General features: G+C 43.3%; 1 protein-coding gene and 1 pseudogene across 1 annotated transcript; both read left to right on the top strand.

Annotated features, from left to right (window-relative positions):
• The first annotated feature begins 1397 nt into the window (after window positions 1-1397).
• Window positions 1398-15789, top strand: IL12B (interleukin 12B). The gene is made up of 6 exons (XM_007528646.1): window positions 1398-1485; window positions 7124-7396; window positions 8255-8372; window positions 11954-12171; window positions 13407-13564; window positions 15658-15789. Exons 1-6 carry the CDS (start codon window positions 1398-1400, stop codon window positions 15787-15789), a joined length of 987 nt encoding a protein of 328 aa, XP_007528708.1.
• On the top strand, window positions 3211-5285 carry LOC132536404 (solute carrier family 35 member F5-like; annotated as a pseudogene).
• Window positions 15790-16742: the final 953 nt, after the last annotated feature.

The following is a 16742-nucleotide window of genomic DNA, read 5'->3' as shown; positions in this document are numbered from 1 at the left end:
ATTTGTTTATAATTGCCCCCCTCCTTTTTTCAAAGCCTGCCTTTTCTTCCTTCCCAAGCTATACATAACCCTACTGCTATATCCAAATGTCCCTCTCTTTTTTTCCTCTTCTCTGGGTCCTGATGGAGTTGGAATTCAGAGCCCTCTTATCCTCTTCCTCCTGTCACTTTTCCCCCACTGCGAATGTGAATCAAAATTATTTTGGGGGTACAGAGGTAGAAACGTTGGCATCTATAATTGCTTCTTCTCTGGACATGGGCAGTGGTAGGTTGATCCATACCCGCAGCCTGTTTTTATCTTTCCTGAGTATGCCAGTGCTTCTCAGAATGCAGTTCCCTAACAATGTCAGCTTTGTTTGGGAATTCTCTCTCTCTTTTAAATGAATTTAGGCTTTCCATTATTTTCTTTTCTCCCTGGATTTCTGTTTTTTAAAGATTATTCATTTACCTAAAAAGTGAGTAAGAGAGAAGGGGGAGAGAGAGACCCAGAGCTTCACTCTGGCATGTGTTTTATCCATTGTGCTACCTCCTGGGTCACATCTGGAAACTTTCAGAAATGCAGATTCTCTGGCTGAATCAAGCTATTCTGGTAGCAAAGCAGCCATTTGTTTTTTGGCAAGGCTTCCAGATTATCCTAACTTCGCCTTAAATTTGAGAACCACAGGGTTCCATTGTGTAGGAGTGGTGGCCCAGCAAGCTTGGAGCAACTGGAAGTCAAACAAGGAGACTGAGCATCTACATAGGAGCTGCCAATCTGGTGGGCCATTGACAGAGCTTGAAAGATGGGCTCTGTGTTACTTTCCCATTCCCCATCACCACCAACCTAAGTCCCATGGCTCTAGCTCTAAGTGTCTACACACACACACACACACACACACACACACACACACATACACACATGCGCGCACTAGATCTAGCTTAGTTCCCCAATTGGCAGTGAGGCATTTAACACCCTGGTTTAATATTTGTCAAAAGCAAGTATTAGCTCCTAGAAGGTGGAATCCAGGTAAAACCTTTTTGCACTCCTAATGGCTCTAGCTCAGTGCCCTTTACATAGTAAGTGCCAAGTAAATAGCCTGTGAATGTCAGTCCAGATGAGTTATAGCCTTTCTCTGAGCCTGAAGTTCCTCATCTTAAAAATAAGAGGATTATATCAGGTGTCTGGTCTTGAGTCTCTCAGGTCTGGATAGTCTGTGGTTCTCTATTTGGAGAAGTTCTTACCCAGATCCTGGCATAGTGCACCTGTGATTCACTTGGCATTTATCTGAGAGGGGGAGGAAATAAAGATTAGAGTATTTGAATGTAGATAAGGCCACCAAAGGTAACTGACTAAATGAATGCATTGTGATCATCTCCCTTCTCTTCCTTCCTCTTTTCCTTCTGCCTTCCCTCCTGCAGATGCTTTGGCAGCAGCTGGTCCTTCTCTGGGTCTCCCTGGTTGTGCTGGTATCACCCCTCACAGCTATATGGAATCTGAAGGAAAATGGTAAGCAGCCTCTCCTTGCTCTCTTTGAAGACCACAGATTCTAAGCCAGAACTTCCAGGAAGTCTCCAAGAGTAAATCAGACCAAAGCAGGCACCAATGCACAAGGCTATCACAGGGACAAATGTCACTGATGCCTTTCTCCCACCTTTGAGATTATCTCTCTTATTAGACTCACATTTATACACTGGGCAAGGACCTTTGAAACTTTGCCGGGTTACTAAAACCCAGTTGAATCATAGCACCATTGTATCATCTCCCAAAGTCACCCCACTCAAGACACTCTCTCCTCAAATGTGACCAACCTCTGACCACACACTTATAGGATATAGACTCACAGTGATTAGGGTTCAGAGCCTGGTTTTGCCACCAATTAGGTTACAGGAACTTGAGCTGGATCACCATGGAACCTAGCTGAGAACTTGAATTTGCAAATGATGCCTGCCACCTGAATTCAGAGATGTGTCTTAGATGTAGGTGACAGTCAACAGCTGCTAAAATAAGATCAAGTGTCAGAGTTATTGGCTTGTTGTTTAAAATGAGGGCTGATAGCACCAGAGAGCCTATTATCTCATTGATCAAGAAAAATCACTAATAGGATAGAAGAGTAGGTTTTGTTGAAATGAGGGGTTCACTGTCCTTCCAGCATCGCATACTCAGTAAATATGTATAGACTGACTGCAAATCATTCCTGAAAGACCTTCAGCTGCTTCTCTTAGGAGCCAACATATATGTCTGCAATAATGTTGGCAATTACTGACTTTTTAACAATGATGGTTAATATTTGTGAAGACAGTATTTCACTGAGTCTCACAGTAACTATATAAAGGAAGGACTCTGCACCCCATTCTACCCCTTCTCTCTCTGCCTCACTCTATCTGGAAAAAATTGAAAAAGAGAGAATGAGAAAAAGTTTAAGAAAGGGAGGGAGGGGAGAAGGAAGGAAAGGAGAAAGGAAGGAAGGAAGGAAGGAAGGAGGAAGGAAGAAAGAAAGAAAGAAAGAAAGAAAGAAAGAAAGAAAGAAGAGAAAAAAGAATGAAATACAGAGGGAAGGATTTAGCAAAATAACTCAACCTGGGGTTGCCTGTTTTGCCATGCTTGCATCCCAGCTTTGAGCTCCCAAGACACCACGTGGGAGTACTACAGCACTGGGGGGGTGGGGGGGGAGCTTTGTTATTGTGATCTTTTTTTCTCATTGTGTTTCTCAGGTTCTATTAAAAAATCAATAATATCTTTAAAATATTTGCATTAACAAATTTAATGTTTAGAATACCCTTTAGCACAGAAAACTCCCTTGAATTTTTGAATTGTGAATTGAAAGCATTTGGATTTATTTTTAATGAAGTAATAAAAAACAGCACAGAGCAGTGAATTCCCAGTAACAAAAAATTAAGAGACAGACAGACAGACAGACAAGAAAAGAATGAAAACCATTGCTAGTGGTCATTGGAAACTAAATCCTTAAATGCCCATGGAAACTGTAAGGCAGACTCATTGGTCTGCAAATAATAATGGCTGCGGCCTGGTGAGTGAACGGGGGCGGGGTGGAGGCCACTAGGTCCTGCTGGGGCCTCCGCGGCCATAGCTGCATACGCGGTCCCTGGGCTTCTCATGCTGCGCCACCTCCCGAGCCGCGCGGAGCCAGCGGGATTGGGCAGCCCCCCCCCCCCCCCGCCGCCGCCCGGGGTGCACGGTGCCCTCGGGCACCCACCTGGAGCGCAGAGCCTTGTCCCGGCGTTGCTGCTGCGCTGTGAGGCAGAGTCCGCGGCCATGGCGCTGGGCTGCGGTGGCGGGGCCGAGACCGCGGGGAAAGGAAGGTCAGATGTGCTGAGCTCTTCACCTCCTTTTAGACTCAGCTCTACCAAGTTTTCAGGTTTTGCCCTTGAAGATCTCAGAAAGGCCTTTAACATTAAGACTGCGAATGCTGTGTGTGTTTATCATGAACCGATTGAATTCCCAGAGCAGTAGTTTCAGTCAATGCAGGAGAATGGCTCTTGGGATTGTTACTCTTCTTGTTGATGTGATATGGGTGGCATCCTCTGAACTTACGTCTTAGGTTTTTACTCAGTACAACAAACCATTCTTCAGCACCTTTGCAAAAACATCAATGTTTGTTCTCTACCTTTTGGGTTTTATTGTTTGGAAGCCATGGAGACAGCAGTGTACAGGAAGATTTCGAGGAAAGCATGCTGCTTTTTTTTTAACAGATGCTGAAGGCTACTTTGCTGCTTGCTCAACAGACACAACTATTAACAATTCGTTGAGTGAGCCCTTATATGTTCCTGTGAAGTTTCATGATCTTCCAAGTGAAAAATCTGAGAACACAAATATTGACACTGAAAAAACTCCCAAAAAGTCTCGTGTAAGGTTCACTAATATCATGGAGATTTGACAACTTCCGTCAAGCCATGCATTGGAAGCTAAGTTGTCTCCCATGTCATACCCTACTGTGAAAGAACAAGAATTTTTACTCAAAACTGTTGGAAAACTTAACTGCCACTCAAGTAGCAAAAATTAGTGTTTTTTTTTTTCTTTGTGTGGTTTTTGGCGAATTTGTCATATCAAGAAGCTCTTTCAGACACACAAACTGCTATAGTTAATATTTTATCTTCAACTTCTGGACTTTTTCCCCTAATTCTTGCTGCAGTGTTTCCAAATAACAGTGGCGATAGATTTATTCTTCCTAAACTATTAGCTATGATTTTAAGTATTGGATGCATTGTGCTGGTAAACCTGTCAGGGTCTGAAAAATCTGCTGGAAGAGATACAATAGGTTCTATTTGGTCTCTTATTGAAGCCATGCTCTATGATGTCTTTTGTTATGATTAAAAGGAAAGTAGACAGAGAAGATAAGTTGGATATTCCTATGTTCTTTGGTTTTGTAGGTCTGTTTAGTCTGCTGCTCTTATGGCCAGGTTTCTTTTTACTTCATTATACTGGATTTGAGGACTTTGAGTTTCCCAATAAATAGTATTAATGTGCATTATCATTAATGGCCTTATTGGAACAGTTCTCTCAGAATTCCTGTGGTTGTGGGGCTCCTTTCTTATCTCGTCATTGATAGGCACACTTGCACTAACCCTTAAATACCTCTGTCCATAATAGCTGACATCTGTATGCAGAAGGTGCAGTTTTCTTGGCTATTTTTTGCAGGAGCTATCCCTGTATTTTTTTTTTCATTTTTTATTGGAACTCTACTATGCCATTATAATAATTGGGATCCTGTGATGGTGGGAATCAGATTTTTTTGCCCTTATTTGCAGAAAACATTGAATTCAACGGGTTCCAGAAGACAGTGAACAATGTGAAAGTCTGATTCCTATGTATGGTGTTTCTCAGGAGGATGGAGCTAGTTAGTTGCTTCTCTAGTTAAGATAGGTAATGGAATATTATACAGCAAAGAGAAAATCTCTGACAATTTTTTGTAGAAAAAAAGTTTCAGTGCCTAGTCTGAAATATAACAGTTTCATTTCTTTGGAACTCTAAAATATATTTTCTTTACACCTGTTTTCTTCATTTTCGTAGTGAAGAGCTTTGTTATGTAACTGTATATACTACTACAACTATAGGAAGTTCCAGCCCACAATTCATCTTAAAGACCAATCTGCCTTATATTTCTCAAGGAATTCAACTGATGAAATATTTTTAATTAATCAAAAAATGAAATCCTCATGCCTGGAGACTTTATTTTCACATATTATTTGTTGAATGCTCGATTCTATTGAAATGTTTTCAAGAAATTATTTATGTATGTAGATCCATGTTTCTTACAGGTAAAATGCTAAAATAAAATGCCTATAGTAGGTAAATAATAATAATAATAGCTAACACTAAATTTACTGTGTGTCTGTGGAAAAGCACTATGCTAAATGCTTTACATATTTTTTTTCATTTAAACTCACAGACAACCTACAGCCATTATTATGGTCATTTTACAGATGAAGATAGTCATGTACCTTTGCTGAAAAGGTACATGAAAAGCCCATGATAGTCATGTACCTTTGCTGAAAATTCCCCAGTCAGTTACTGGGAGCAGAATTCAGTCCATCTTATCAGTCATTTCATATGCCTTGCCTTAATCCCTGTAGAACTAAAAATGGACTTATTCTAATTGCCACCAGGCCTTCAGCAAAGAGTCTTATGCTATTTTTCAGGTTTGATGTATGAAGGTCTTTCCCACTTACCAGTGAATCAGAGAGGAATTCTCGTTTTTTTCAACACAGTTTTTTTTTTTTAATTTGTGGTTAATAATGGTTCACAAGATTGTAAAATTACCACACTGTACACACCACCAAAGTTCTATATCCCCACCTCCCTCAATAATGACCATCATAGTTCTCACAGTCTTAAGACAGTTTGTTTATTTCTGGGTGTTTTTTTTTTCAAGTTTATGTGTTTCAATTCTCTAGATTCCTTATGAGTGAAGCCATCTGGTAGTTGCATGTCATCTCTTTACTTATTTCATTAGGCATGATCACCTCCAGTTCCACCCATCTTGTCCCAAAGGACACAATATCATCTTTTTTTTATATTTATTTATTCTCTTTTGTTGCCTTTGTTGTTTTGTTGTTGTTGTTGTTGTTGTTGATGTCATTGTTGGACAGGACAGAGAGAAATGGAGAAAGGAGGGGAAGACAGAGAGGGGGAAAGAAAGACATCTGCAAACTTGCTTCACCACTTATGAAGCAACTCCCCTGCAGGTGGGGAGCCGGGGCTCGAATCAGGATCCTTATTCTGGTCCTTGCACTTTGTGCCACGTGCATTTAACCTGCTTCACTGCCGCCCTGCAGCCCGACTTCCAAAATCTTTTTTTTTTTTTTTATTTCAGAGTAATGTTCGATGAAGTGTATGTTCCACAGCTTCTTTAGCCAGTCATCTGCTGATGAACATTTAGGCTGCTTCCACTCTGACTATTGTGAATACAGCTATGAACATAGAGGTGCCTATATCCCTTTGAATTAGTATTTTCATGCCCTTTGGATAACTGCCTAAGAGTGGTATTGCTGGATCATAAGGCATTTTCATGTTTATGTGTTTAAGGAGTCCATACAGTTTTCCAAAGAGGCTGTACCAGTTTGCTTTCCCACCAATGGTGTTGCAGAGTTCCTTTTTCTTTTCTTTCTTTCTTTTTTTTTTTTCTACCAGAACTGCTCAGCTCTCGCTTATGGTGGTGTGGGGGACTGAACCTTCTACTTTGGAGCCTAAAGCATGAGAGTCTGTTTGTGTAACCTTTATGCTACCTATCCCCTCCCAGAGTTCCTTTTTCTTGACAACCTTACCCTCTACCTGTCATTTCCTGTTTTGCTGGTGTATGCCATTTTCAGGTGTTAGGTGGTATCTCATAGTGGTTTCAATTTACAGTCCTCCAATGATATGTGAAGCAGAGCATTTGTACATATGCCTGTGGGTCATGTGTACCTCAGGTGAATCCCTAAAGGCAGCCTCCTCTGTTGATGGCAGCTACAGAACTCTTACTTCTCCCTCCCTTGAAGCCCAAATGGGCTCCAAGACCCTCAGGTCACCTGAGCATGTGATTACTCTTAGGAACCACAGCTATGCTTCTGTGGGGAGACTCCCTATAGTCCAGAGACACTGGGCTCCCTGGAGTTTACACCAGCCTCTTGGCATCCTTGCTCCCTAGTTTATGTCGTGGAGTTGGACTGGCACCCTGATGCCCCTGGAGAGGCTGTGATCCTGAGCTGTGATACTCAGGAGGAAGATGGCATCACCTGGACATCCAGCCAGAGAAAGGTCCTGCACTCTGGCCAAAACTTGACCATCCAAGTCAAAGAGTTTGGAGACGCCGGTGAATACACCTGTCACAGGGGTGACAACAAGATCAGCCAGTGGCGCCTGCTGCTTCACAAAAAGGAAGATGGAGTTTGGTCCACGGATATTCTAAAGGATCAAAAAGGTAGTTCCATCCCCTGCACTCCCTAGGCTGATTTCCATTTTTTCTTTTTCTCATGACACACACACACACACACACACACACACACACACACCTCATGGTAAGACACGATTAGTATACTTAATGGATCATTATCAATTCCCTTCCTAAAATGCTAAGAGTTTCATAATGAGTTTGAGTGTTTTTCCTGAAGGTTATTAGTTTGTTTTGTTTTTTGCCTCCAAGTTCACAGCTGGACTATACCTAAAGAAGTGTTCCATGAACAGTGGACTTTCTTTTTTAATATAGAGGACAATAGAGAGAGAGAGAAGGAGAAGAGAAGAGAAGAGAAGAGAAGAGAAGAGAAGAGAAGAGAAGAGAGGAGAGGAGAGGAGAGGAGAGGAGAGGAGAGGAGAGGAGAGGAGAGGAGAGGAGAGGAGAGGAGAGGAGAGGAGAGGAGTGACTGCTTGTGAAACCTCCTCCATGCAGGTGCTCCTATGTGGTGACCAGGATCTTGAACCCAGATCTTCACAGTAAAGTGTGCTCTCTACCTAGAGAGCCATCTCTCAGCAGCCCCTCCCCCCAGCACTAGTGAAAGGTATATGGACATAAATCAGAGTGAACCATGAGTCACTCAGCACAGGGTGGCAGCCTTGAAGCATCGTTCGTGCTGTGTCCCTCTGATGTGGCAGGTGTGTCTGCCCTCTGCTGTGACATGGCCTCCTATAGGGAGGCTCTGACACTGAGCCACCAGCTGGAGCAGTGCATCATTTCTCCAAAGAAATAAGTTTTACTCCTTTACCATTTAGTGGCCACTCATCACAATTAAAATTCTGAAAGCCCCCCTCCCACTGATTAAATGTGTGTTGTTTTTAACTCCAGAACCAAAAAATAAGACCTTTCTAAGATGTGAGGCAAATAATTACTCTGGACATTTCACCTGCTGGTGGCTGACAGCAGTCAGTCCTTATCTGGATTTCAACATCAAAAGCAGTCGAGGGTAAGTAGTTTCTCCATATTTTGCAAGCAACTTTTTCATTTATAAAATAATAAGAGGGCCAGGCAATGGCACTCCTGATAAGAGTACATATGTTACCATGCACAAGGAGCTGGGCTCAAAGCCTTGCTATCTGTTCCTTCCCTACCTGTCAGAGGGAGGGAAGCTTCATAAGTAGTGAAGCAGTTCTGTAGGTGTCTATTTCTCTCCTTCTAATTCCCTCTCCCCTCTCAATTTCTCTTTCCTACCAGATTAAAAAAAAAAAGAAAATGGAAAGATGTCCACTGGGAGTTATAGATTTGTCTTGCAGGCATGCAGCTCCAGTGATAACTCTGGTGGCAGGAAAATTTTTAAAAACAAAATGATGACCTGGACCAGTGAAATAGTTCACTTGGATAGTGCACTTCTTTGCCATGTGTGAGACCCAAGTTTGAATCAGACCCCTACCACATAGAAGGAAGCCTCAATGCTGATCTTTTTTCCTTCTTCCTCTTCTTCTTCTTCTCCTCCTCCTTCTTCTCCTTCTTCTTTCTCTCTCTCTCTCTCTCTCTCTCTCTCTCTCCTCTCTCTCTCTTTTTCTCTCTGCCTTCTCTGTCCTTACCTAAAGAAAATATACAAAAATGAAGAGAGAGGAAGGAAGAAAGGAAGGAAGGGAAGGAAGGAAGAAAGAAAGAAAGGAAGGAAGGAAGGAAGGAAGGAAGGAAGAAAGAAAGGAAGAAAGGAAATAATGACTTAGTAGTTAGAGGTAAAGGAGAAAGCAAAGTCAAACCCACATAGTTCCAGCCCATGCCCCTGACCTAAGTCAGAGAGAAAGAACATGGAAATTTAAGCCAGTCACCTGCACAAATTTACGTGGTAGAGCAGGATATTATCAGGATATGAGAAGAGTCTCTGCTGGTTTGAACCCACTCATCCAAACTGCCTGGTGATGCTTCATTAAGGCTCATAGCTCCACTGGGAGGAATAAGGGGAGAAATTGAAGCTACAAATGACTGACCAAATTGCAGCTGTAGTTGAAAATAGACACAAGAGCTCTAGGGCATAGATCTTGAAAGCTCTAAAGCCCACTCCAGACTCAATAGAGAACTCTGAAAATTGGCCCAGGCAAGGCTACCACCACTCCTTTCCCTTCTGCTGATGCTACTGGTCTGAAGTTCACTGTCCCAGACCTGGAACTTCCCTTGAGAGACCAAAGCCCATGGATATGGGAGTGACTCGACAGCAGCTCCACTGCAGCTTCTCTCCCTCCTCCATGTTCCCAGACATCAAAGATGACCAGCCTGCCCTCCCCCCTGTTTAAGAGTGAATTAACCTTTCAGGGCTTTCTTCTTCATCCTTCAGATATGACTGTTTAACAAAGATTTGCATATGGAAGGGCACAGAGACTTAGCTGAGAGTGCTCATTCTGATATTTTGGTGATCAACAGGGGCAATTAAAGTGTAGTCAGTGTATATCAGGCTTAATGTTCAATCATTACAGGGACTGGCCCCAGTCTATTATACAGGCCTGTGCTGGGGACCACCCCAAAATAGGTTCAGAGTAGGAAAGATGGTCAGAAAGCCACATATATGGCTTCAACCTATGTCACATAAAATAGAATCAATGTATGTACCTACAGACAAAAATATGTATGTGAATATGGGCTTGATATGAATATTCATTGAGAAGACTCAGGAGGAGGACAAGCTATGAATCTTGCTTCTTTACAAATCATGCTTTTTTTTCCTTTCCTTCTTCTTTCATTCCTCCTTCGTTCCTTTCTTTTTGCTAGAGTCAGAGAGGCAAGAGAGAAAGTAAGACAAAAGCAAGAAAGCTTCCTTCAACACAATGTTTGCTGGACTTGAATTTGAGTCATGAACCTAGCAAAGCAGTAATAGAATTTTTTTCTTTTTTAATTTTTATTTATAAAAAGAAAACACTGACAAAAACTATAGGATAAGAGGGGTACAACTCCACACAATTCCCACTACCAGATATCCATATCCCATCCTCTCCCCTGATAGCTTTCCTATCCTTTATCCCTCTAGGAGTATGGACCAAGGGACAATGTGGGGTGCAGAAGGTGGAAGGCCTGGCTTCTGTAATTGCTTCCCCGCTGAACATGGGTGTTGACAGGTCGATCCATACTCCCAGCCTGTCTTTCTCTTTCCCTAGTGAGGCAGTCTCTGGAAAGTGGGGCTCCAGGACACATTGGTGGGGTCATCTGCCCAGGGAAGTCTGATTAGCATCATGGTAGCATCTGGAACCTGGTGGCTGAAAGAAGAGTTAACATATAAAGCCAAACAAATTGTTGACTAATTATGAACTTAAAGGCTGGAATAGTTCAGAGGAAGAGGTGGGGGGGTCTCCATTTTATATATAGTTGGAAGGCCTATTTTAGTTATATTCCAAAGGGCCTGAAAGCAAAAGTGCACAATAGTCTGCAGTGAGTAAATATATGCAGCAAGCAAGTAAAAAGACCTAAGAAGACACCATAAAGTTCCTAATGAAATAGTGTCTACTTAGACTTAGATACCCTCTTCACCTACTTCCTATTACACTTCTTTCAGTCATTCCAAAGCTAACCTTATCAAAGTAAGGACTACAAAAGCTGAATAAGGGCAAGAGACTGGCATACTTTACCAATGACTCTTTAGTCACTATCAGGCCACCCCAACAGCTGGGGCCCTAGTCGGGGAGTCCTGAAATTCCCAAACAGACATGATGGGCCTAGACCTCGAATAAATCCCTCTCTCCATTGTTACTGGTCATCTATATTAGCAACAACACAATAGACTCCTCTGTGGGCCCCCATTGGATCTTGCCCTCAACATGGAACAACAATGGTAGAGAATGTTCCATCCTCTGAAGGGAGGCTGGACAACATACTCTATCTTCCATGTGAGAAAGATGGGTTCTGAAATTGGGGCAGCTTGCTCAGGTCTCTCTGTATTTTTCCCTATGCATGCCTTTGTCCTACTACTACTTTTTCTCCTCCTTCTCCTCTTCTTCTACTTCTTTTGCAAGATCATGGGAAACATTTGTTTTTAAAAATGTGAACATAAGGGGCTGGGTGATGGTGCACTGGGTTAACTGCACATGTTTCTATGCACAAGGATACAGGTTTAAGCCCCCACTCCCCACCTGCAGGGGAGACATTTCACAAACAGTGAAATCTATAGGTGCCTCTCTCTTTCCCTTTCTATCTCCCACTCCCCTCTCAATTTCTGCCTGTCTTAGCCAATAAACAATGGAAATAAGGAGAACAAAAATATCTACTGGGATTCGTGGATTTGTAGTACTGGCACTCAGCCCCAGCAATAACCCTGGTGACAGGAGAAAATAAATATATGAATGCAAGATTTAACATGGCTCTTTCTAGAGCTGAAAAATTCCAGACTCACTTAGACCAGAGGCACTGAAGTGCAGAACTGTTTCTAGAAGTTTGCTTTCTTCTAAGACAGACTGTGTGTTCTCCCAGGATGATCCTATCCTTGCCCTCTGGGGAAAAAACACACTGTTGGAGCACTGGTGTCCTCTGACAACATGTTAAGAGTTGGATCATCAATGTGTGGCTCAAGCTAATATCTGTTCTTGATTTCAGCTCCTCTGACCCTCAAGGGGTGACATGTGGAGCAGCAACCCTGGCAGCAGAGAAAGTCAGCGTGGACCACAGGGAGTACAATAAGTATACAGTGGCATGCCAGGAGGATAGCGCCTGCCCAGCCGCTGAGGAGCGCTTGCCCGTGGAGCTTGTGCTGGATGCTATGCACAAGTTCAAGTATGAAAACTACACCAGCAGCTTCTTCATCAGGGACATCAGTAAGTCTACTCAGTTTCCTGTATTAATAAGGACATGCTGTTGGTCACATTTCTACAGTGCCCCAGCATATTCAGGCTATCTTCTGTTCAGAGCCAAGGCTTCTGGGCTAGTTGAAATGATTTCTAAACAATCTCTCTCAGCATTAGAAAAGTGATGTCTTTAGTGGAATATAAACTCCTTCAAGAGGAATTTTTTTCATTTCATGTCATTTTTTACTTGTGATTAATAGTGGTTTTACAAAGTTATAGACTACAAGGCATACCACACCCGCCACCAAAGTGCTGTGCCCCTACCCTCCCAAGGATAACCACCATAGAGAAACTTTGTTTTGATTGGCAGGTGAAGAGCTTGGTCATCTCTATTACCACTTGTCAACTGGCATATTAGAGCTCCAGAACCCATCAAGATGGGGGGGGGGGGGGGGGAGTTTGTTGCTCTCAGTGGAACTAGGCAGGCTAGTTCATAGAGCAGGGACCAAGGGACATTTCTCAGTAGGGATGAAACTAAGCTGAGACCTAGAGGAAAGAAGATGTCACTTGAGGGCCAGGAAGCACATAAGGCCCTGTTTTCAGTTCCTGGCATATATATTCAGTTATTTGAGGAACAGAAGCAAAATATTCATAAGGCATGCATTTAGACACCTAGTCTTTGTGTAGAGTGGGCTAGAGAGGCCACACATCTTCCAGCTTCTATCTGCTTAAGGTCAGTCTTACTCATACCAATAGCTGATGCATCACGTGTGCTTGGTAACACTTTTGCTGAACAACTGCATGAAATATGGAGTTCAAAGACAGACTGCAACTGCTCACAGACAAGTCAAAATATAAAGAAAAAAAGAGGCGGGGGTAGGGGAGGTGCTTGTGGGAAAGTGCTCAGCCCCTCCCTGCCTGAAGCCCAGTATAGTTCTGAGCTTGGTGCAAACCACAGGGTTCACCACCAGAGAGTACACCTGCACCCCAAAGCTTAAATTCCAGGCGCTAGTGCAGATGGGTCCTCCCAGCCTGTGTGATGGCACAGTGATGAGAAGGGTTTGGGCTTCTCTTGGGCTCCCTGTGAAGGATGTATGATGGGTGGGGCTGCTTCTCCAGAACTAGCAGAAGGGGAGCCCTTTGGTCAGCCTACCAGCCTGGGGATCAGAGCAAGTTAAGTGCCAAGGTGAAAGTGGGGGCTCAAGTCAGAGTACCTCATACATAAGCTTCCACTAGGAAAGTAAGGAAATTTCTCTCTCCCACAGTCAAACCAGACCCACCCAAGAACCTGCAGCTGAAGCCCCTGAAGGGCACTCGGCAAGTGGAGGTCAGCTGGGAGTACCCCGACACCTGGAGCACCCCACATTCCTACTTCTCTCTGACATTTGGTGTTCAGGTCCTAGACAAGAACAAGAAAGAGAAGGTGAGATGTGACAAGAGCTATGTGTGTGTGGCCCCACATCTTGGAGATGAAGTGAGATAATAGCACTTAGTGTTCATGTCATGCTTTCTGTGTGTCTGAAATCTGTAGAGGGTTTCACCTAATGTGCTTCACTTTTTCCCCTCAGTAACCTTCTAACAACAAGTAGTACTGTCATTGCAATGTTACTTAATAAAGACATCCAGGACTCGGGCGGTAGCACAGCGGGTTAAGCACACGTGGCGCAAAGTGCAAGGACTGGTTAGGATCCCGGTTCAAGCCCCGGGCTCCCCACCTGCAGGGGAGTTGCTTCACAGGTGGTGAAGCAGGTCTGCAGGTGTCTCTCTGTATCTCTTTCTCTCTATCTCCCCCTTCTCTCTCAATTTCTCCTCTGTCTCTATCCAATAACAAATAAATAAATAATAATAATAAAAATAAAGACATCTGAGCTCAGAGAGGTTGAGTGGCTTGCTCACTTAGGGAGGGGCAAAGCCAGGACAGAAGCCCAGTCTGCTAGACTGAAAGACCAAATGCCTGCCCACCCCACTGAGTATGGTGATTATTAATGCTTACATTCAGAAATGGCTCTGATACAGAAGCTCTGAACTCCAGGAACGTAAGTAAAAAAAATCACAGGTAATAAACACTGATGCTGTGTCTCACCAAGAATGGCTGTTTCATGCTGTTCCATATATTATGAAATTATTTCATTAAACAGAACCTCTTTATTTACATAAAGAGAGATAAAGAATGTTTAGAAACATTCTTGCCTTGGTATCATTAGCCCAAGGTCCCACAGGTACATTCATGGAGCCCCAGTCCCCTTGAACCCCCATTTTTAAAAAAATGCATAAAGACTGTATTCAAGGGACCAGGAGGTGGTGCACCTGGTTAAGCACACACATTACAGTGCACAAGGACACAGGTTTAAGCCCCTGGTCCCCACTTGCAGGGGGAAAGCTTCACAAATGGTGAAGCAGTGTTACAGGTGTCTCTCCATCTCTCTATCTTCCCCTCACCTCTCAATTTCTCTGTCTCTATCCAATAAAAACTAAAAATAAAAAAGACCATATTCAGAACAACATTTAGCATGTGGAGGAAATTCAGTGATTCTGGTAATTTTTATGAAGAAAGAGCTATTCTAGAGTAGTAATTACCTAAATAGTATTTAAAATGTTGATACATATCTTCCCAACTTAAGATTTACATTAATAGCAGGTAATATGTATACAGAGGGAGTCAAACTCACCTGGTAAAGTGTACACAGTATAATGTGTAAGAACCAAGGTTTGAGCCCCAAGTGGGAATACCCCTACCAGGGTTGGGGAGAAGCTTCACCAGCAGTAGAGTGGTGCTGTAGTGCCTTTCCTTCTTTCTCTGTCTCATCCTCTCAATCTCTTTCTTTGTCTATCTATATAAAAATTTTTTTTAAAAAAAGGCTGCTGGGAGCCATGAAGTCATACAGACACTGAGTCCTAGCAGTAATCCTGATAGGAAAAAAAATTACACATAGCAATTGCTACACAGTTGAAGAATTCTCTGTAAAATTTACAAGGTCATTACATCTACCTTTGACAAGGCTGGCATTACTGTGTCCATTCATTATTATTAACAAGGAAACTGTGGTCACACAAGTCATCAGTAGCAGTGCCAGATTTAGACTCAAGTTTCTTTGATGAAAAGATCAGGGTCTAGGCAGGGGTAGATGGCATAATGGTTATGCAAAGAGACTATCATGACTGAGGCTCTGAAGTCCTAGGGTCAGTCCCCTGCACCATCATAAGCCAGAGATTATCAGTGCTCTGGTTAAAAAAAAAAAAAAAAATCAAGGTCTGGTATCTAGTGGACAAGGAGTGCAAGTCTGCCCCAGTTCCACCAACCAAGTGCCTGATGAGGCAGCTGTCCCAGAAAAATGGGAGCAGAGTATATCATGTAGAGCTTGGCAGGTAGGTAGCGAAAGCTCCATGCACTCCCCCTGGGAATTGCCAACCTGGAGCCCTGAGACTGGGCAGGCTTGCTTTGGAAGATAGTGCTTTGCAAAACTGGGGCAAGTCCACCTCTTTACTGCACTACAAAACCGTGCTTTTTCTCTGCAGAAAGACCCAGTCCTCACCGACATGACTTCAGCCAAGGTCAAGTGCCAGAAGGGCACCATTGTCCAGGTGCATGCGCGGGACCGCTACTACAGCTCAGCCTGGAGCGAATGGGCCACCGTGCCCTGCAGTTAATTAGGTGAGTACTCTCTGCCCAGCAGGTGTGGTGGGCCATGAGGAAAATAAGAGGGGCCAGATACACAGCCCCCGGAGTCAGAAACACACATCTCTCTGTCCTTTAACAGACAATCATTTGATGCCCATATTGCTCCAAGTGCCTCTGGTGGTCATGGAACCAATTCTTCTTCTAGCGTTTGCCCTTCTTCCATAGCCAGTCAACAGCATCAGGTTGAGCCTGATGTAAAGTATGAAACCAGCCAAATCACTGTCTCATAAGGAAAGACTGAACCGTTTGCCTGGGGGTCCCTAAACCACTGGCCTCAAATTCCATATGCAGTGTGAAAAGAGATGGGTCTGCCCACCCCCACCACATTTCCATCCATATGACTTTGACATTCCTCTTTCCAGGTTCCAATCCCAGGAACAAAGCTTAGAGGCAAAGCAGAGCTCATAGTCATAGTGCACACTAGACTAGGCACAGTCTAGAAGACACACTAGAAAAGATCCCAGAGTCATTTTTTTTTCTTCCAGGTTTATCACTAGGGCTCAGTGCCCGCACTATGAATCCACTGCTCCTGGTGGGCTTTTTTTTTTTCTTTCTTTCTTTCTGTTTTATTGGGTAGGACAGAGAAAAATTGAGAGGGGAGGGGAAGATAGAGGGGGGAGAGAATGATAGAACCTACATACACTGCCTGTGAAGCAAACCCCCCACCCCCCAGCAGCTATGGAGCCTGGAACTCAAACTGTAATACTTGCATGGGTCCTTGTGCTTTGTACGATATGCACTTAACCAGGTGCGCCACCACCTGACTCCCCAGAGTCATTTTTCTACCTGATCTTGTTTTTTTCTTTTTTTCATTTTAGGAACGTGATGTTTTTGCTGTGTGTTCATCGTCAAATGCTAAATAACCCACTGAAGCAGCCAGCTAATTTATTTATAAATTAATTATATGGGTTGCCACAGACCC

The sequence above is a fragment of the Erinaceus europaeus genome, unplaced genomic scaffold (assembly GCF_950295315.1).
Source record: "Erinaceus europaeus unplaced genomic scaffold, mEriEur2.1 scaffold_499, whole genome shotgun sequence".
NCBI classification, from domain to species: domain Eukaryota; kingdom Metazoa; phylum Chordata; class Mammalia; order Eulipotyphla; family Erinaceidae; genus Erinaceus; species Erinaceus europaeus.
Note: the sequence above shows the minus strand (reverse complement) of the source record. Positions and strands in the feature narration are given on the sequence as shown.